This window comes from Corylus avellana, chromosome 9 (assembly GCF_965113065.1).
Source record: "Corylus avellana chromosome 9, dhCorAvel1.hap1.2, whole genome shotgun sequence".
NCBI lineage: Eukaryota > Viridiplantae > Streptophyta > Magnoliopsida > Fagales > Betulaceae > Corylus > Corylus avellana.
The window spans coordinates 14,238,743-14,259,957 of record NC_142498.1 but is presented as its reverse complement, the minus strand read 5'-3'; the positions used below and the strand labels follow the sequence as shown (position 1 = coordinate 14,259,957).

The 21,215-nt window shown below is 36.9% G+C and overlaps 3 protein-coding genes across 3 annotated transcripts; 1 reads left to right on the top strand and 2 right to left on the bottom strand.

Moving 5' to 3' along the window:
• Positions 1-4,989: 4,989 nt before the first annotated feature.
• LOC148583835 (uncharacterized) lies at positions 4,990-5,418 on the top strand. Its single transcript, XM_088510782.1, has one exon. It carries the CDS (start codon positions 4,990-4,992, stop codon positions 5,416-5,418), a length of 429 nt encoding a protein of 142 aa, XP_088366908.1.
• A 3,381-nt stretch (positions 5,419-8,799) lies between these two features.
• Positions 8,800-9,353, bottom strand: LOC132190946 (uncharacterized). The gene has a single exon (XM_059605972.2). The coding sequence runs from the start codon at positions 9,351-9,353 to the stop codon at positions 8,817-8,819; it is 537 nt and encodes a 178-aa protein (XP_059461955.2). The 3' UTR covers positions 8,800-8,816.
• A 4,440-nt stretch (positions 9,354-13,793) lies between these two features.
• On the bottom strand, positions 13,794-14,705 carry LOC132190945 (uncharacterized). The gene has a single exon (XM_059605971.2). It carries the CDS (start codon positions 14,703-14,705, stop codon positions 14,169-14,171), a length of 537 nt encoding a protein of 178 aa, XP_059461954.2. The 3' UTR covers positions 13,794-14,168.
• Between the last annotated feature and the right edge of the window lie 6,510 nt (positions 14,706-21,215).

Sequence of the window (21,215 nt, the reverse complement as noted above, 5' to 3'; positions counted from 1 at the left end):
AAATAAACAAATCACACACGCTAAATATATGAGAGAGATATAGTCATATATATCTAACACGTGCGTTAAATATAAAGAAATTGGTGTTTTTATTTTTTATTTTTTATTTTTATTTTTAATTAGAAAATTATTAGCAATGCATTTCCTTGATACCCATGTTAGTTATGTCTATTTCATGATGATTAAAAAAGGAAGATTTCTCATTCATGAATCATGAGTTGTCACTTGTGGGTTGACTGGGTAAAGCCATCCATGCATCTTTACAGATAGGATTTCAAGTTGTAAGATTGAGTGATGGATGATTTGGTTTTGGAAACATATTCTTCTTGTGACTGATTCTGCCTCTTTCAAACATACTGACTATTGAGGGGCTTGGACGTTAGCAGATTGCCCTCAAAATTGTTGATGAATAATCCCATATTGCTTATGGACGTACAAGACCTTGGACGTGTTTTTAAGGAGTGAGCAGCTCTCTTTTATTAAACCGATTTTATGAGATGGAGTTAGACTGTTATGAGTCCGCGTGGAGATGATCACATTGAGAGTAGTAGTTGAGTAGGAGTCAAGCACCGTAGTGCTATATGTTAGTATTTCACTTAAAGAAGTCTTTTACAAGGGTTGGTCCTTGAGTTGGAGTCAAGCTATATGAAGCTAAGTAGATGTCTTTCAATTAAAGTAGTCTTTTAATTTAAGTTGGGTGAAGTCGTACTTGTACAAATTATCTTCGAGGCACTTAGATGGAGTGGGTACAGAGTTGGTGTAGGATTAATCTCCTCAACACCTAGTTCTAGTCCTCTTTATTTAAAGAGAGCAATTTTATAATAAAAGGATGCAAATTTAATCCCCAAACCTTGTATTTGAAAAAGGTCTAGGTTCCCTTAGAATATAAGGTTTAGGTTCCTTCAGAATCTAAATTCTATCAAAATTGGTAGAAAGAAAAAGCTAAATTTGGCTTTTCTTTCGATCGACAGGTGCGTTACTCAATCTATTACGTATTTATGTAACAATTTGGTATTAGAGCCAACTTGCTCAATGACTGAGGCACATATTGATCGGTTAGAGCAATAGAATGCGGACATCAAAAAACTACTTGAAGATCTCATCAAAAATTCAACATCGCAGCAAACAAGCATGGAGCAGTGCCAACAACGCATAGAAGGGAAACTGGACAGCAGGGAGCCTAAAGGAAACAGCGAAAAAGGAGAGAATTCAACAAACATGAATTGTAACAAACATTCAGAGGGCTCTCATAATAGCCTAGGAGAAAAGGTGGCCAAACTAGAATTCCTGAAGTACAATGGAACGAACAGATGATCCTATGACTTGGATTTGCAGGGTAGAACAATATTTCGATTTTAAACAAATCGAAGACGTGGAGAAATTACCCTTGGCAGCATATCACCTAGATGGTGAATCTCAGATGTGGTATCAACTATTTAAAAACAGTGAGGAGGTTCTTACCTGGAACTCCTAGAAGGCAACCCTACACGTTCGCTATGAGCCAACAACTTTCGAAGACCACTTCGGTGATCTCACGAAATTACAGCAAACTGGGGAGGTAAGAAATTATCAATGTCAATTTAAGCAACTGCTCAGCCAAGTAAGAAAACTACCTGTTCAACATCAACTGGGATGTTTTGTGAGTGGGCTCAAAGGCAGGCTTAGAACGGAAGTGCAGGTAGAAAGACCAAAGTCTATGATAGAGGCCATTGGGTTAGCCAGACTGTATGAGGCGCGGAATTGGAATTTCAAAAACTCTCCAAACAATGAAGATCGACGTTCTGGGAAAGAACCGCCACCACCCTTGCCCTCAATCTCACCCGTGCGAGAACACCACCAATCCGGAGATTATCTCCAGCCGAGATGCATGATCGTCGGTCACGAGAACTATGCTTCAATTGTGATGAAAGGTTCGTGCCAGGACACCGCTGTAAGAAATTGTTTGTCATTGAAGGAATATACACCGACGCAAGAGGTGAAGAAGAGCCACTAGACATGGAAGAAACAGATTAAGACGAGCCAATAATTTCATTGCATGCTCTCACGGGAACCCCAAATTCACAGACCATGCGTGTGAGGGGCTCTTTGAGAAAATTGGGAGTCACCATATTGATGGACGCAAGAAGCAAACATAACTTCCTCATCCCACAAGTAGCACACCAGCTGAACTTGAAACCAACACAAACAGGAAGGATGCAGGTCATCGTGGCTAATGGTGAAAAACTCAGCTGCATAAGGTTGTGTGCAAGGCTGCTTATATGGCTACAAGGAGAGCCGTTCGTGATAGACTTCTTTCTATTGCTCATGGATGTATGTGAAGTAGTGCTAGGTACTCAATGGCTGCGCGCTCTTGGGCCAATATGGTGGGACTTTGTGAGGTTATGGATGAGGTTCATATAGAAGGCTAGAGATGTGGAATTAAGGGGCATCAAACCCCCACTACACCACATGGTTGAAGGCAAAGAGATGAAGAGGGAATTCAAAAGAAGGAGATGCGATTGGGTTTGTCACATTCAGCCACGCCAAAAGGAAGCATGGGGGGAAGGTAATTTAAATTTCATTAAACTAGGGGCTAATTCTTGAGGGTCAGGATACACACCACAAGATTTACATAAGGCCTTATAGGCCTTCACAAATCTCTTCGGGGAACAATTGGGGCTTCCACCAAAAAGGAACCATGATCATCAAATTTTGTTGAAGGTGGAAGGGGGACCAATCAACATAAGGCCTTATAGGTATCCCCACTATCAAAAAGATGAGATTGAAAAAATTGCTTGATGAAATCAGGAGTAGTGAAACCAAGCACGAGTCCTTACTCATCACCGGTGCTATTAGTAAAAAAACACGATGGTTCATGGAGGTTATATGTGAATTACCGAGCCCTAAATCAAGTAACAATCAAAGACAAGTTCCCAATTCCTGTCATTGATGAGCTGCTTGACGAGCTACATGGTGCACATGTTTTTTCCAAGCTGGACCTCATGTCCGGATATCATCATATCAGAATGGCAGAAGCAAATATAGAAAAAAACAGCCTTCCAAACACACCACGGGAACTATGAATTCCTAGTGATGATGTTCGGACTAGGCAACGCGCCCTCTACATTCCAAGCTCTCATGAATGAGATATTCTCAAATATGCTGCGGAGGTACGTGCTAGTTTTCTTTGACGACATTCTTATATATAGCAAAACATGGTCTAAGCATTTAATTCATTTAGAAGAAGTGTTGTCCATTTTAAGTGCTCATTAATTGTTGTTACGACGAGAGAAATGCCAATTTGGGCAAAACACCATCAGTTACTTGGGCCATGTAATATCCAGCCAAGGCGTGGCGATGGATGGGGAAAAAATCCCAGCTATGGTACAATGGCCTCAACCAACAATGGTGAAGGCACTGAGAGGATTTTTGGGTCTAACAGGATATTATAGAAAATTCATTCAAGGGTATGGATCTATTGTTGGACCCCTCACCAATTTGCTCAAAAAGGATTCATTTGCATGGTCTGAACTAGCAGAAGAGGCTTTCAACAGTCTCAAACAAGCAATGGTCATAGGACCGGTCCTCTTCCTTCCAGATTTCAACAAACTGTTTGTGGTAGAGTGCGACGCTTTAGGCACGGGGATCAGAGCTGTTCTCATGTAAAATTATAAACCTATTGCATACTTCAGTCAGGCGATGAAAGGAAAGAATCTATCGCGTTCCACCTATGAAAAAGAAATGATGGCTCTCATTGCAGCAATACAAAAATGGCGTCCTTATTTGTTAGGACAAAAATTTCTCATAGGCGCAGATCTGAGAGTCTCCGATATTTGCTGGAACAAACCATCACAACCGAGGCGCAACAAAAGTGGTTGGTAAAATTAATGGGCTATCATTTTACCATCAAGTACAAAAAAGGGGCGCGACAATTCAACTGCAGATAGCCTTTCTAGGAGAGAGGATCACGTCCAAGTAGCCATGATTTCCAGCGCAATTCCACAACGACTAGTGCCCATCAAAGAGGAGGTAGCGTAGGAAAAAGAATTGCAAGCCCTTGTTAGCTTGATCAAAAAGGGAGAAGCGGTGGGGCCTTGGAGTTATAAGTCCGGGGTAATGTTTTTTAAAGGGAGAATTTACTTAAGAGCTCAGTCTGTCCTAACGAAGGCAATCATCCAAGAGCGTCATAGTGGGTCGCATGAAGGGTTTCACAAGATGTGGCATCGTTTAAAATCAATGTTTTATTGGCGGGGAGCATGTGCACAGATTAAGGAATACTTGCAGGAATGCGACACTTGTCAACGAAACAAGAGTGAGCTGACATTACCGACTGGTCTATTATAACCCCTACCAATTCCGACGGCCATATGGAGCGATATATCGATGGATTTTGTGGATGACTTGCCTAACTGTCAAGGCAAATAAGTTATTTATGTGGTGGTAGATTGACTATCCAAATATACCCACTTTATGGCACTCAAGCACTCGTATTCAACAACTATAGTGGCACAAGAATTTTTTGAACATATCTTCAAACTTCATGGCATGCCAACTTCGATAGTTTGTGAACGAGATCCAACATTTACAAGTAATTTTTGGCGGAAGCTCTTCCATTTGCAAGGAACCAGGTTTAATTTTAGCTTGGCATATCATCCGCAAACGGATGGACAAACAGAGGTGGTCAATAGAACGGTGGAGATGTACTTAAAGTGTGTCATAGGAGATAAGCCTAAAGAGTGGGTGAAGTGGCTGCCATGGGTAGAATACATGTATAATACTAGTTGGCATTCTAGTACGGGCAAAACCCCATTTGAGTTGGTATATGGACGACCAACTCCCACCTTGTTGTCATATATTCTAGGCACTGCTCGTTTGGAGTCAGTGGGGCAAGAACTTGAGGATCGTGATGTGCTATTAAGGGATGTTTGTTTCAAATTAGCACAAGCTCAGAATAGGATGAAGCAGGTTTATGACAAGGGCCACAGGGAAAGAGAATTCTAGCTGGGGAATATGGTGTATGTGCGTTTACATCCATACATGCAACAATCAGTAGAAAGACGTTCGAATATGAAGTTATCAGCAAAATATTATGGTCCCTACAAGGTGATAGACAAACTCGGAGAGGTGGCATACAAACTGGAGCTTCCCCAAGGATCTAAAATACACTCAGTTTTCCATGTGTCACTACTTAAGAAACAAGTAGGCCCCATTTCAATCCCAAGCACCAATCTACCAGACTTTCCTCAACTTGGCCAAGATGTGGTCCCTCAAGCTCTTTTGGATTCAAAAGGGAAAGAGCATAACAGAGAGGAGTTAATTCACTGGGAGGGTTATAGTCCAGTGGATGCAACGTGGGAGAAGGCTTCCATTGTGCGGCAGCAATTTCCCAAATTCACCCTTGAGGACAAGGACGTTTTTAAGGGGGGTGGAATGTTATGAGCCCACGTGGAGATGACAGCATGTAAAGTAGTAGTTGAGTAGGAGTTAAGCACCGTAGTGCTATATGTTAGTATTTCACTTAAAGAAGTCTTTTACAAGGGTTGGTCCTTGAGTTGGAGTCAAGCTCTGTGAAGCTAAGTAGAAGTCTTTCAATTAAAGTAGTCTTTTAATTTAAGTTGGGTGAAGTCATACTTATACAAATTATCTCATAGCCACCTAGCTGGAGTGGGAGTAAGGCTTTACGGTATAGAGTTGGTGTAGGATTAATCTCCTCAACACCTAGTCCTAGTCCTCTCTATTTAAAGAGAGCAATTTTATAATAAAAGGATGCAAATTTAATCCTCAAACCTTGTGTTTGAAAAAGGTCTAGGTTCTCTCAGAATCTAAATTCTAGGTTCCCTCAAAATCTAAATTCTATCAAAATTGGTAGAAAGAAAAAGCCAGATTTGGCTTCTCTTTCGATCGACAAGTGCGTTACTCGATCTGTTACGTATTCACGTAACATAGGCTCACAAATTTCTTCATAGTATCATAACCTACCACAAGACAAGATGAATGTGGCCCACACTACTTGCCCTGTGACAAAAACCAGAAAAAATATTGGCCCGCACGTGAGGGAGGGGTGTTGATGAATAATCCCACATTGTTTGTAGACAAGACATTGACGTATTTATAAGGAGTGGTCAACCCTCTCTTATTGAATTGGTTTTATGAGATGAGTTAGACCCTCGAATTTCTTCAAAAATTATGTATAGACTAGGCCAAGCGAGTGAAATTACGTGACAGTAAAAATCAGCATTTGGATCATCGGCAGTGATAAAAAAAATAAAATTAAGGGTTGATTCTCACTTATATATCATTCTAATTATATAGCAGTCTATTAAATAGCATTTCTCAATTACAAAAGCTGAACCCACAAAAGGAAGACTTGTCGATGATAATAAATAAAAAATGTATGTTGCAAACCCCTATTTGATCTCCATGCATTTTTAATATATGTTTTTGCTCGGAATATTTGATTTCACTGGTGAATTATAATTTTAGCATTTGATGGATCCAAATCAAATTCACTCGGCTTGAACAAGAGACCTATTCTAAAAAGTAATTTGTGCATACCCCAGTTAGGCTTTTCAACCCATCTCGACAGGGAATTAGGATATTTTCCAATTCATTTGAACTAGATAATATCCAGTTAAGTATATTGGAAGGATATTTTTGTCCCCTAAAAAAAATGAAAACACAAAAATACCCTTCTAATATAACTAACTAGATATTATCCAGTTCAAAACTTCAAATAAACTAGAGAAAATCCTGTTCTCTTGACAGGTTGCACCCAACAAAGCTAGCAACAGTGTAACACACATAGTAGTCCCCTTAGTAGGTAAAATAGAGAAGTGACCACTGTATTTGCACGATTATTGAAAGTTCACAATGGCATTAAATGAACCCTTCACCTCCTTCATTGACTAGACAACATTAAATACATTTTTTATTTCCCACATGATAGAGCATTCACATCCAGCTCAGCAAAAATTTAGCTAAATTTAGCCAAAATATCAATTTATTTATTTATTTATTTTATTTTAGTTATCAAGTTTTTTAAAGTACCTACATTCATATCAGCATTTTAACAATCAAATTTTAATATTTTATTTAAAATTTATTATTTTTATTATTTTTTATTCTTTATGTAGTTCTACGAGAGAAGAGAGAAAAGTTTAAATAATTTTTATTTAGAGGAGAGATAATAAAATGATTTTTTTATTAATAAAATTATACATTGTTGAGCTACTATAGCTCCTCAGCAAATTAACTCTTGGCTAGTTTTCTGAGCCGGATAGAAAGTAATTTTAAAACTATAACTCAACAAAATAGCCAAAAAAAAAAAAAAAAAAAAACTATTTTGTTAGCCGGGACACCCTCTTGTCAAGTCGACAAACTACCTCCAAATGACTGATACAAACAATCTTGCCACAAGACGACACGTGCTAGGAGGGTACAATGGCAACACAATGCCTGTTAAGGTGAAGTCAACGTGTAAGATGGAAGGTAAACCCCTTACCAAATATAACCCCCCAAAAAATTGTCATCTATTTTTGGATTTTTACAAGTTGTACTAAAAATATACAAGAATGTAGAGTTGAAAAAGTGCTAAAATTAAGTGGCTCTACTGTTGGTTTGTGTTGAATTCTATTTTCCTCATTAAGTTTATGCCCTCAACTTTAGCTTATTATAAGTTTTTGGGGACCAGGTTAAAATGAATGCAGTCCATTGAGTGCAAGTTGTGAGAAGGAAGTAGGACTAATGAATTTGAGCTTAATTATAATGCTTTTTAAGAGGGTTTATTTATTTATTTATTTTTTTAAATTTTTTAACACCCCCCCCCCCAAAAAAGAAAAAAAAAAGGAAAGAGCAAACAATTTTACACTAAAAAATATTTCTACCTTTATGTCACAACACAACATAAAACCAAAAAAATTGGCTTATGAGCTATAAATAAAATAAAATAAAAAATACAGAAATACTGTACATCGATCTCTTGTAGTTTTCTCAATGGTTCAGATTTAATTTCAAATTTTTCATTAGAAAGAGCGATAGATAAATGATACTTAAAATTAAATTTAAACTATTGAAAAAATTATATAAGATAATTTCTTTTAACAACCTAATGAAGCAAAATCTAAAACAAATAATTAAAGAGTCTCAATCATTTATGTGTTGATCACTATGGGAATTATTGTGCAAGGTTTACCAACATTAAAATGGCGATTATACTTGCATCAACCCTATCTTGTTCTGCAGTTGGCCTTAATGTTATAGTTTGATATTTACGAAAATGCCATCCATAATTATATATGATCTAATTTGATGCCTTTATTCTATATTTAGTGATGTTTCTCCTTTGGAAAATTGTATGATATGAGCTTATATACACATACAAAAAGCCATATTGATCGAAGGCAGACCATTATAAGATAATTCACAAGTGGATGAGTAACACAAATTCATTTTCTCATCAATATCAGTGAATGAATGCCTCCTACAACAACTATTGCCAAGGGACCAAAACCAAGAGAAAAACTATTCTTTCTTTTGAAATTTTGTACAAGAATACCACCTACTTAACCCCAAGTGGTTGGTTCAGTTGGTGGAAGCTCGGGTCTTTGAGTACTCTTTATGGTCTCAGGTTTGAAATTCACGGAGTACAATCAGTTAACTCTTGGGGCCAGCCCCTGAGCAAAGTATGTGACTCAATCCATCCATGCTAAGAAGAGTGTGAGACATAGTTTTCGAGTTTACCGCATAAAAGTAAGAACACGAACTGGTTATACCTTGGAGGTTCCTGGTCATAAACAAAAAAAAAAATAGCACCTATCTACCTTAAAAAGTCCCAACAACTATTGCTTTTCTTGCAAATCTGATTCGCTTTTACGATTGAACGACCTCTCTGTAATGGTTTCCAATATAGGCTTCCATGACCGCGCTCTAGCGGATCTCTGTGCACCGTACGCCACCATCTTCCCCTCCGACTCCATAAACCGGCTAGGACTTGTACCCGGTGAACTAAACACTGGGCTCGAGCCGTATTGACTAGTTTGGAAAGATTTAGGCTGCTCACGCCGGCTAGCCTTTGCCACTGCGGTTAGCTTCCTGACAATGGAGACCAAGTCCAATGGAGAAACATCAGCTCGTAATACCGAGATTGGCAGCAGGAAATATAGTTTGCCTGGTTCGAGCTGGGTGTCGGGGTCCAGTGTCTCGGAGCCGGCGCAGAGAAGCTGAGACGGGGTGCACACGAAGTGCTTTGGGGGCTTGCCGGTGCCTTGGGTGACTGAAACAGGATGTTCGAAGTCCTCTACGTAGCCATTCATGTGAATCAGTCTTATACTCTTGGCTGCCGCCGATGATTTGCAGAGTGAAAAACAAGCACCCATCTTTCTCTGCATGATAATGCAAAGAAGGAAAGATATATATATATATATATATAAGAAAGACGTCCCTATTCTTTGCCTTAATTATATTTTACCAACTAATTTAGACTTAATCGGAAAAGAATGCAAAGTAATGGGCCACTTGAAAGTAATGAATGGCCTGATCAGATCAACCATCAATCAATGACTGTAGCCTTTCAATTATTTTTCTTTTTAATTTTTGGACTAAATCAATGCTGCCATTGGATTTCACACACAGATTTTCATGTTAATCTACTGCTAGAAGAGCTTTCTATGTAAATAAACAAATCATACACGCTAAATATATGATCAGAGAGAATTAATCATATATATATCCAACACGTGCGTTTAACATAAAGATATTAATTAATTAATTAATTAATTTTTAAATTAAAAAATTATAAGCTAGCACTGCATTTCGTGCATACCCATGTTAATTAGGATTAACAGGATCTATGTCTATTTCATGATTATTAAAAAAGGAAGATTTCTCATTCATGAATCATATATAAGTTGTCACTTGTGGGTTGACTGGGTAAAGCCATCCAAGCATCTTTACAGATTGGGTTTCAAGTTGCAAGATTGAGTGACGGATGTTTTGGTTTGGAAACATATTCTTCTTATGACTGCTTCTGCCTCTTTCAAACATGCCGACTGCTGAGGGGCTTTGGAAGTTAGTGGATTGCCCTCAAAATTATGTATAGAGTGGCCAAGCGTTAGAAATATTTAATTGTCTTTAGTATACTTTTATATGTATGTGATAAAAAAAATTAACATTTGGATCATCAGCAATGGTAAAAAAGTAAAATGAGAATTAATTTTTACTTACATATCATTCCGATTATATAGCAGTTTACTAAATATATAGCATTTCTTAATTACAAAAGTTGAACTCACAAGAGGAAGACTTGTCGATAATAAATAGGATTAAATCCAAAATGTACGCTGAACCCCTATTCCATCTCCATGCATTTTAAATATATGTTTTTGCATTGGATATTTGATTTCGTATGTGAATCTCAATTTTAGCATTTGATGGATCCGGATCAAATTCACTATGCTTGAACGAGACTCCCATTCTAAAAAGTAATGGGTACATACCGTAGCTAGGCTTTTCAACCCATCCCAACAGGTCTACAACTCAACACAAGAATAGTCTCCTTGGCAGGTAAAAGAGAGTGACCACTGTATTGTGGGATCATTGGAAGTTGGCAATGGCATTAAATGCACCCTTCACCTTCATTGACGAGACAATTTTCTTAAAAGATAAAGACATTTTTACACCGTTGTGCCTAATGAAATGGAGATGATCCTATTTTCCGCATCTAAGAGACAAGTTGAGACGTTAAATGCCGTTTGACTTGCAACATAAGAATAGTTCTCTTAGCAGGTAAAAGAGAAGAGTAATTTTAGGAGGTTTATTTATGTCTTACTAAGAATTATGTGGTTATTAAAATTATCATTGGGCTTGTGATTAATCATTATTAAGTTTTGATCCAATATTGATTTTAATAGCTACATCATTTTTACTAGAATACAAGCAAGACACAAATAGATCATTTAAAATTACTTAAAAGAGAAAAGTGACCTATGTATTTGCAGGATCGGATTTGGCTTACATGTTGTTATTAAAATAACAACATGTATGATGTAGTTTAATCAACGGTCAAGATTGAATTTCTCAAAATCTCTTTTCATTTTCTCTCTCCTATTAAATACTTCTAAAAGTAAGTCAACTTTAAAATTCAATTTTGACCGTTGATTCAACTACAACATATATGCTATTATTTTAATAACAGCATGTAAGCCAAATCCGATAGAATCATTGGAAGTTTGCAATGGCATTAAGTGCATCCCTAATTTCCCCATCTAAGAGCACTACAAAAAAATTATCATTTTCTGACAAGGCAAACAGTACATAATTTTTGTCAAGTCACCATTTTTTGACATAGTAAAAAATAGCACGTCAGAATTTTCTGACGTGCCTTTTTTATCACGTCAAAAAATGTCAAAAAAAAAAGGGCTAGATTTTCAATTTTTTTCCCTCTTCTTATTTCCCCTCAACTTTTCTTCTCTTCTTATTCTTTCCCTCTTCATTTATTTCTCCACAATCTCTCACTCCTCTCTCAATTTCCCTTCTCCGCACGGCAACTCCCTCTAGAGGAAGAAGAAAAAGAAAAGGTGAAGAGGAAAAATTGAGAAGAAGAAAAAGAAGAAGAAAAAAAAAAAAAAAAAAAAAGAAAAGGGAGAAGAGAAGAAGAAGAAGAGAAGATAAGAAGATTTTTTGGGTTTTTGAATATATTTTGGGTTTGACGTTTGGGTTTTTGATTTTTTAAAGATTTTTTCGGTTTGGATTTGGGTTTTTGAAAATAGAGATCGAAAAGAAGAGAAAGAGAGTGAGAAAATGAAGAAAATTTCGAGCTGGCTAGAGAAAAGAAGAGAAAGAAAGAGATAATTGAGAAAAGAAGAGAGACACGTGAGGGATCGGAGCTGGCCGTGCAGATAAATGAAAAATTTTTCTCTGCACCATTAATTTTTCATTTCTCTGCACGGCAGCTCTCTCACGCATGTCGTGCAAAGAAATTACAAAAAAAAAAAAAAATTAATTAAATTAATTGAAAAAAATATTCCAAAAAAAAAATTTAAAAAAAATTATTTTTTTAATTTTTTAACGTGTTATATTTTAACACGTCAAAAATTTTCTGTCGTGTCAAATTTGACATGTCAGAAATTTTTTGACGTGCTAAACAAGAACACGTCAAAAAAAAAAAATTACTAATTCCTATGTACCTGACATTCAACACACGACTCTAAACACATCAAAAAACTTCGATAAGAAAAAAATTGTTTTTTTTGTTGTAATGGAGACAAGTTGAGACATTAAATGCCGTTTGACTTGCAACAAAGGGGATAGGATAGGGACACCCTCTTGTCGAGTCGATAAACTACCCCCAAATGATTTACAAACAACCTAGCCACAAGATGACATGTGCTAGAGGGTACAATAGCAAGTTGGCAACACTATGCCTGGTAAGGTGAAGTCAACGTGTAAGATGGAAGGTAAACCCCTTACCAAATATACCCTGAAAAAAAAGTGTCATCTATTTTTTTTATAAGGATTACTAAAAATAGGGAGAAGTAAAATAGCATGCGGGCAAATTTTTTTTTTTTTTTTTTGCATTAAAATATTAAAATTTTTTTTTCCTATACGGCATGCTAGGCACGCCGTGTGCTCTGAATCACGACTCCTAAAAATATACAAGATATGTACGTGGAGTTGAAAAAGTTTTAAAATTAAGTTTTGATTGAATATGGTGGATGTGTGTTTTGATTCTTTCATTCATTCATCGTTTTGTATCTCTTATGGTTGTTTGTTTGTAGTTTAAGCATGAGGAGATCACTGATATCATGAAAGAGTTTGGGGAAACAAACTATTATTGAAGAACGAATACACGGCCAAATTAGAGTTTGAAATCAAGTCAGAGATTGCACGAGATAATCTTATCTCATAATTTCAGTTTGTTATCTCATAATCTCATATTGTTTTGATTGTATATTTTTTGAATACTTGTAACAGCATTATCTTAAAATAAGATCATAGTTGTTTGTATATTATGTATAATTTGTTTATAAATATACGGGAAGATAAAGTCCTCAAAACTTTACAAACCAATATCTATTGTTCATTATAATCTGAGTCACGTACATGAGTATGTCCCTTTAAAGTTTCAATTTTGTTGACGCATGAGCATGTGCTAAGAAGCTAAGAAGACCTTAAAGGTGAAAAAAATCTGCCCAACAAAAATTTACAGAAAGACACAGTGAATAGGCTGGGAAATAAATGCAGAGGATCATATTCCCTGACATTTATGATCTGATTCGTAGCATTTAAAAAATGCCACAAACATTTTTTTTTTCTTTTCTTTCTTTTTTTTTTTTTTTTTTTTTTTAAGTGAAAAATTTAATGCACAAAACACCAAAAATACTACTAACTTTATGTCACATCACAATCATAAAACAAAAAGATTTAGTTTATACGTTGTAAAAAAAAGAAAAAACCTATAGGGCTTATTGTGCTTGGTTTATCAACATTAAAATGACGATTATACTGTCATCAGCCCTATCAAGTTCTGCAGTTGACATTTATGTTCTAGTTCAATATTTACGAAAATGCCATCCATAATTATTTATGATCTAATTTGATGCCTCTTTCCCCGTGTGAGTTCCTACCTCTTCTGGATTTCTTTCTTTCAAGCCAATTGAATCATGTCGTACGTAAAAACCAAAGTTTTATGATCTATTTTGATGCCTTTTCTCTTTTAATGATGTTTCTCCTTTTAAAAATTGTATAATCACTTCAATTCTAATATATGAGCTTACACTTACCAAAAGCCATATTGAAGATAGACCATAATTATAAGATCAATCACAAACTGCAATGCCTCTTACAACAATTATTGCTAGGGGACCAAAACCAAGCAAAAAACTATTCTTTCTTTTGAAATTTTGTACACAAGACTACCACATACCTAACCCTAAGGGGTTAGCTGGGAAGTTTGGATCTTTGAGTGTACTTTTCATAATCTCAACTTCGAAATTATTGAGTACAAACTAACACTTGGGGCCAACTCCCGAGTAAAACCTGTGATTCAACTGGTCCATGCTGAGAGGGGCCAGTGCGAGGCATGGGTTTTGGATTTACCTAACAAGAATGAACATATGCAATGGCTTTACCTTCGAGGGGTTTTGGTCGTAAACAAAAATAAAAATACCACCTACCTCAGAAAGTCCTAACAACTATTGCTTTTCTTGCAAATCTGATTCGCTTTTACGATTGAACGACATCTCTCTAATGGTGTCCAATATAGGCGTCCATGACCGCACTCTAGCGGACCTCTGTGCACCGTACGCCATCATATTCCCCTCCGGCTCCATAAACCGGCTAGGACTTGTACCCGGTGAACTAAACACTGGGCTCGAGCCGTATTGACTAGTTTGGATAGATTTAGGCGGCTCACGCCGGCTAGCTTTTGCCACTGCGGTTAGCTTCCTGACAATAGAGACCAAGTCCAATGGAGAAACATCAGCTTGTAATACCGAGAATGGCAGCAGGAAATATATTTTGCCTGGTTCGAGCTGGGTGTCGGGGTCCAATGGCTCGGAGCCGGCGCAAAGAAGCTGAGCCGGGGTGCATACAAAGTGCTTGGGGGGCTTGCCTGTGGCTTGGCTGACTGAAACAGGATGTTCGAAGTCCTCCACGTAGCCATTCATGTGAACCAGTTTTATGGTTTTGCTCGCCGGCGATGATCTGCAAAATGAAAAACAAGCAGCCATATTTCTCTGAAAGATAATGCAAAGAAGGAAAGATATATATATATATATAAGAAAGACTTTCCCTGTTCTTTGCGTTAATTATGAACCCACTTGGAAGTGACGATTATTACGGCTAGCTAGGTGCCTCTGATCAACAATCAAGCAATGCCTTGCCGACTTTCAATTCCTTTTGTTTTTTTTGTTTTTTAGTTTTTTAGACCAAATCAACCACCAAAGCCGTGTGAAAAGGTTTATCGGTGCCTACCAATCCATTGAATTTCAGACACAGTTGATATAAAAAGAGAAAATGGACCCCGATTTATTTCATAATTAAGTACGGTGCACATAAGGTCAACCTTCACACTTTTTTTTTTTTTTTTTAATAATGTAATATTATGTATGGCATTAGATCCTCTCCAATTCAAATTAATGAACAGGAGACAAACCAGTTCTACTGGACAATTTTGCCCCTCATTTTGTTGGAACCGGCTCTTTTCTAGTTCATTTGAATGGGAGAGGATCCAAATACATTATGTATACAGTTAAATGCGTCACCTTTAAATCTTTATTAGAAAATAGATATTATTTATTTTAAATGAAATTGATAGGTCATTAGCCAAGTAGAGACTAGGATTTGAATGGAGAGGATAAAATAAGTACAATATTGTTTTAACATTAAAGTTGACAATTGTTCCCTACTTTTAACATTAACCGGATCCTATTCCGCCAAGTAGAGTAATGATAGTCCTTCGTCTTCATATTTATTTATTACACATATTTTACTTCAATTAGAATAAAATATTTTAAGTAGGTTTTTTTTTTTTTTTTAAGTGATACGTTACTTCTGTCTGTACATGAATGTAAAATAGGGATGAATAGTAATATTGCTCTATAAATAAACAAATCCCACAAGCTAATTAAATATATGAAAGAGATAAGAGTCATATCTATCACGCGCATTGAATACTGGACTCCACACTATAATGTAATTAAAGAAATTTAAAAGAGAAAAATTATAATCAATGTACAAGTTTTCTTTCAAACTGGGTTGGAAGAATTTCCTTCAACCTACTCTATAAAAGTGATATGTCTCTTTTTTTAATAACATGTGAGATGTACATGAGTTTTTTTATAAAATTTATTCAAACTTTGTCCCTATTATTAAAAAAACATGTGCATCTCACATGTTTATAGGACACGTGTCACTTTTATAGATTAGGTTGACGGAAATTCCTCAAACCCAGTTTGGAGGAAAACTTTGTCCTTCCTGCATACCCATATTCTAATTATGTCTATTCCACTATCTCTTTCTCTTTCACACTCTCCTCCACATAAATAATTATTCCCAGCCAACTCGCAAGACTGGGTGAGGGATGACTCCTTCTATCACTTTGGAAAATGTCGTGAAAATAGGGCTTGGAAGTTAGCGGATTGATACGTATAGAGTAGGGCAAGCGAGTGAAATATATTATCTCAAAAGTTTGACCCAGAAAAGGATGATTACTTGTTTATGATTAGGATTAAATCCAAAATGTACGCCGCACATCCATGCATTTTAAATAGAGAAATCATTCATTTCTTTTTTTATTCTTTTACTTTTTAAAATTATAGAAAGATGAGGGGAAGATGAATAATATATATGTCTGGTTTTAAATATGTTCTTTTGCTCGGAGTATTTGATTTCATGTACGGATGGATCACCATTTTTGCATTTGATTGGCCCGGATCAAATTCACTGGGATTAGACAAGAGACCCATTCTACTCCCTTTGCAACCAATCTCGATAGGTTAAACCCAACAAAACCAACAACAGCGTAATGCACAAATATTTAATAGTCCCACTGTATGTAGTGACTCAAATAATTAATTGGGCTTAGACAACTTGATTAGAGAGTTAATTTAAATTTTGGGTCACTAAGGACAGCTGGAGGGACATTTTTAAAAATTTGAACTTTCTGAACTACAGTACACGAACGGTCACCTAGGGGACCACATGAGTACTCGCTTGGCTACAATACACAAGCACTCGTGTGGAGACCAAGCCGAGCGCTCATTGACTTTTTGTTGAACGTTGGTTTTTGCCTGTGCGGGCCATTTGTAACCTAAAAACCCCTGGATAAACAGTACACGAGTGCTCGACATTGTAGTACACGAGCGCTCGCTGCTTTTCAAAAATTCTTCTGTGAAGCTCACATTTTCTACCCAAAAAATACCCCCCTCACACACCCTCTACAACTCATTCCGCCCCTGTTTCCCTAAAGAAACCTTGCTTGTTTGATTTTTGAGAGTTTGTGAGGTTTGTGAGTGTTATTGGAAAAGGAAGAGGTCTTCTTGGAGAGCTTGCTGTGTTGAGGTAACCACTGCCTTTCCTTAGTGATTTCATTAGGTTATTATGTTAGCTTCTTGTTTTACAGTAACTTAGTTGTTAGCATCTAGAAGTTTAAGTCTAATCTTGTTATAAGCTTTTCCTTTCCATTAGACTTAATCTTGTTGTTTGGTGATGTTGTTTTGGTTAGGAGGTGTTAGAAACCTTTTTTGTAGCCTTAGGACTAGTCGAGGAGGCTCGGGAAGCATTTGGACCAAATGAGGTTCTACTTGAACCTCATTGGCCGAACGCTCGACCCTAGGGGATGAGCACTCGACCAAAGACGTTCAGGGGAACACCTTTTTGGCCGGGCACCCTATGACCCCTGTTTTCGAGTCTTAGGTTCATTTTAGTTGGACTTAGGACTAATAGTAGGGTTTCCACTAATTTGGAGAACCCTGACTCTTTGGAGGACTTTTCAGAGGATTTGTTCGACCTTGCTGAGTTCAAACTCACATAATGCTCGTCATTTACTTTCCCACATTACACAACTATTTTGTGTACCAAACATACATATTTATAACCCTCATGGTATACACTTTGCTGCACCATGAACTCTATCATTTGCAAAAATGTGGGAATTAACAAGATAATGACATTGAGATTTGTAAAATCATGCATGTAAAATACGGATAAGACCAATTGCATCGTATGACATGGTACACTGGTACATGCAGGATAATAGTCATGTGCTTACTATACATGTTAACTTTATGGTAAAATATGTGTGTTATATGGACCTTGGATCCAATGGTTGTTTCGTGACCGGCGCATCAATTGCTTAATAGTTGGTTTCTACAGGACGTACATCACTAGTAGTGTGGGCCACCACCCGAGGTCAAACTCAATCGCACTACTAGTGTTATGGACGGTAGCGTACAATGGTCAGGGCATCGACATTGTATTATAAGTCCCTCGAGATAGTGTCAACCCTACTGAGAAGGGGTAATATCTCGGGTAGACCATACTGTTGAACTATCACTGATTCTTATTGATTCTCGGGGTAGACCATATATATGTATTGCAATCATACATATTTATGATTAAAACTGTCATACCTAAAATGTTGCATACTTTACCAAATGGAGTTCATCACTAAATGGCACGGGTATTGTTTGCATTATTACTCACTAAGTCTTTGGACTTCCTTTTATTTTTCTTCTTCCATTATGTATAATTACGTGGTTTAACTTGTGTAGAGGAGAATGCCTTTGGACCGAATCATGGTTGTCGCTCAGGACTTGATTCGGGTCATTTTTTAAGATATGGAGACCCGATATGGCTGAAGTCCATGTGGGATGATGGAGGAACCATACGGGCAGAGATGATTAAGATCGTCATTATGTTAGCACTAATTAAAATTAGGCGTTGATCTTGTTATCATATTTCCAGATAGTTATATTTTGGTTTGTAACATATATTTTGATGACGGCTCTGTTGACCAGTACATTTGAGAATCTATTTATGTGATGGTGTTTATCTTTACTCTGGTGGTTATATTTGTGATATTTAACTATTGATTTCTATTCATGTAGTTTAAAGTCTTCCGCTGTATTTCTCTCGTTTTGGAGAAGTTAAGATCCCTGAGTCTTGTCCTGTGAAAGATAAGGCTGGGAGGCGAGCCATGGAGTCAATTGCTAATTAATTGATTTCTACGGGGCATTACACTATATTTGCCGGATCATTGTAAGTTCTCAATGGCATTAAATGCACTCCTCACCTCCATTGCCACAACAACATTAAATACGTCACTTGCCTCCCCCATCGAAGAGATAGGCCGATTGACGAATTAAATGCTGCTTGACCCGCAACAATGGGGAGGAGGCAGGAATACCCTATTGCAGAGTCAGGGAGCTACCCCAGAATAATTGTTACAAGCAATCCTGCCACAAGACAACACATGGTAGGAGGGTACAATTGCACCACTCTGCCCTATAAGGTTAGCAAATGTATAAGATGGAAGGTCAAGCCCTTACCAAATATATTATGTGACATATACTAACCTTATAGAGCTCTTCTAACCTTGAAGAGCTCCCTTCTTGGAGTTTTATTGATTTAGACATTGGATGTATCCCCACAACTTATGATATGTTAATATCTAGATTATTGTAGGAGATGTATTCACTGGAGTAGTTGAGTGAAGGAGCATACATGGAAGTAGTTTGCGGATTTTAGAGCTATCAGTTGGCTCTCTCTATTAGAATGAATGTGTGCTTTATTCCGGTTTTCTTTTCCGAAGTTGTATGGGCGGTATGGCTACAACCAAATCAAGGAGTAGAGGGAATGTGAAAGGCCCCTAGGGGGAGATATCCCTTGATGCCAAGACATATCCCTGGGGAGACCATTCCCAAGGTCAATGCATCCTTAGGGAGACTGTTCCCCAAGACCAACTATGGTGACCCGCTTAATTAAACATGACTATTTTTTTTTTTTTTTTTGAAAACTAATCATGGAAGAAGCGAATCGTCATAATGGCATGACAGTACTGCAGTACACTATGAACCCATGCATTAACTTGATATACAATAATCACAATATAAATATGTCTCACAATGGTACATGCAACATAATTAGGATTTATCAAAGTCCATATCATTGGAGCGGAAATTAATCAACATTAGAGATAACATAATACATTCAAAGCTGACATATACATCTATGTGAATAATGTTTACATACAAAAGTGACACATGCAACACGAAACCATATACAAAATATCAACTATCTAGACATATACATAATGAGCTCTACAAAAAAGTGGACATCAACAAGTTAGATAAAAGAGTATTCGGGACAACATAGCCTCCATCGTCGTAGTAGGCTAAATACATGGCCACTGGATCTTCATCTAAAATGTTTTTTTTTGACATGTCTGAACAAGATGAATGAAAGAGGGAGAGTTTGATTTGAACTAGTGACATTCATATCATGAGGTGTGGTCTCCAACCAATTAATTAAATTATCTTTTGGAATGAGTAGCTCTATTGTTGGTTTATGTTGAATTCTATTTTCCTTATTAAGATACTGCGGCTCTGCTTCAACTTTACTTGATTATAATCATTTGGTGACCAAGTTAAAATGAATGTAGTCCTTTGATGTTCCTCTTTTAAGTTTTCAACAATTAGTTGAAGTGGGGGTTAACAAATTAGCTCCCGAATCATTGGCGTGTTCAACATGGGGCTTATAATTGCATCAGCCGAATTAAGTTCCGTAGTTGACCTTTTATCTTAATTAAAGTTCTATATTTACGAAAATGCCATCCTTTATTATATGCTCTAATTTGATGCCTATCTATCTTTACTTGTGAGTTCCTCCCCGAATAGGTTTTTCTCCAGTCTATTTTTGATCGAAGAATATTCAGTTATGGTCAAGATCTTTTTAAAGAAATCGTAGGGTCATAAATAAGACATCTGTCCCATTAATATAAATAATAAGAAAATATTATTTATACTTTAAAAATAATTAAAAATTAAAATAATAAAAAATTAAAAAAATATTTTAAAAAAACTAAGGGGTGGCCGAACCAACACCGTTGGCCGAAGCCACCCCAGACCCACCGGTTTGAGGTGGCCAAAGCCACCTATGGCCATTGGGGGTGGTCCGGCCACCCCCAAGGCCCAAACTTAAAAAAAAAAAAAAAAATTCGTTGCCGGTTTGGGGTGGCTTCATGGCCATTGGGGGTGGTCCGGCCACCCCAAGGCCCAAACTTCAAAAAAAAAAAAAAAAAAAAATCATTGCCCCTTGGAGGAGGCCATAGGGGGTGGCCGGCTACCCATATATATATATATATTTTTTTTATTATTTTAGTTTTTATTTATTTTTTAAAATATTAATTAATTAATTTTTTTTTAAGGGGACTGGTGTCACATTTGTAGCACTAAGATTTCTTTAAAATAATCCTAGCCATGAACTAGATACCCTCCGGTCTATAATAGACCGGAGAGAATCCGGATCCAATTCCTCCCTCTTCTGGTTTCTTTCTTTTCAAGCCAACTAAAACATGTGGTAAAGCACGCACTGATTTAGCACTACTCTACACAAATATAATAGCTATAAATGCAATGCCATGTACACGTACACCTTTCTAACATTATAAAAGATTTCAACGACAAACCATCTATTTCTTTTTCAAAATTGTATGAGTTCAATTCTAATACGAGCTTACA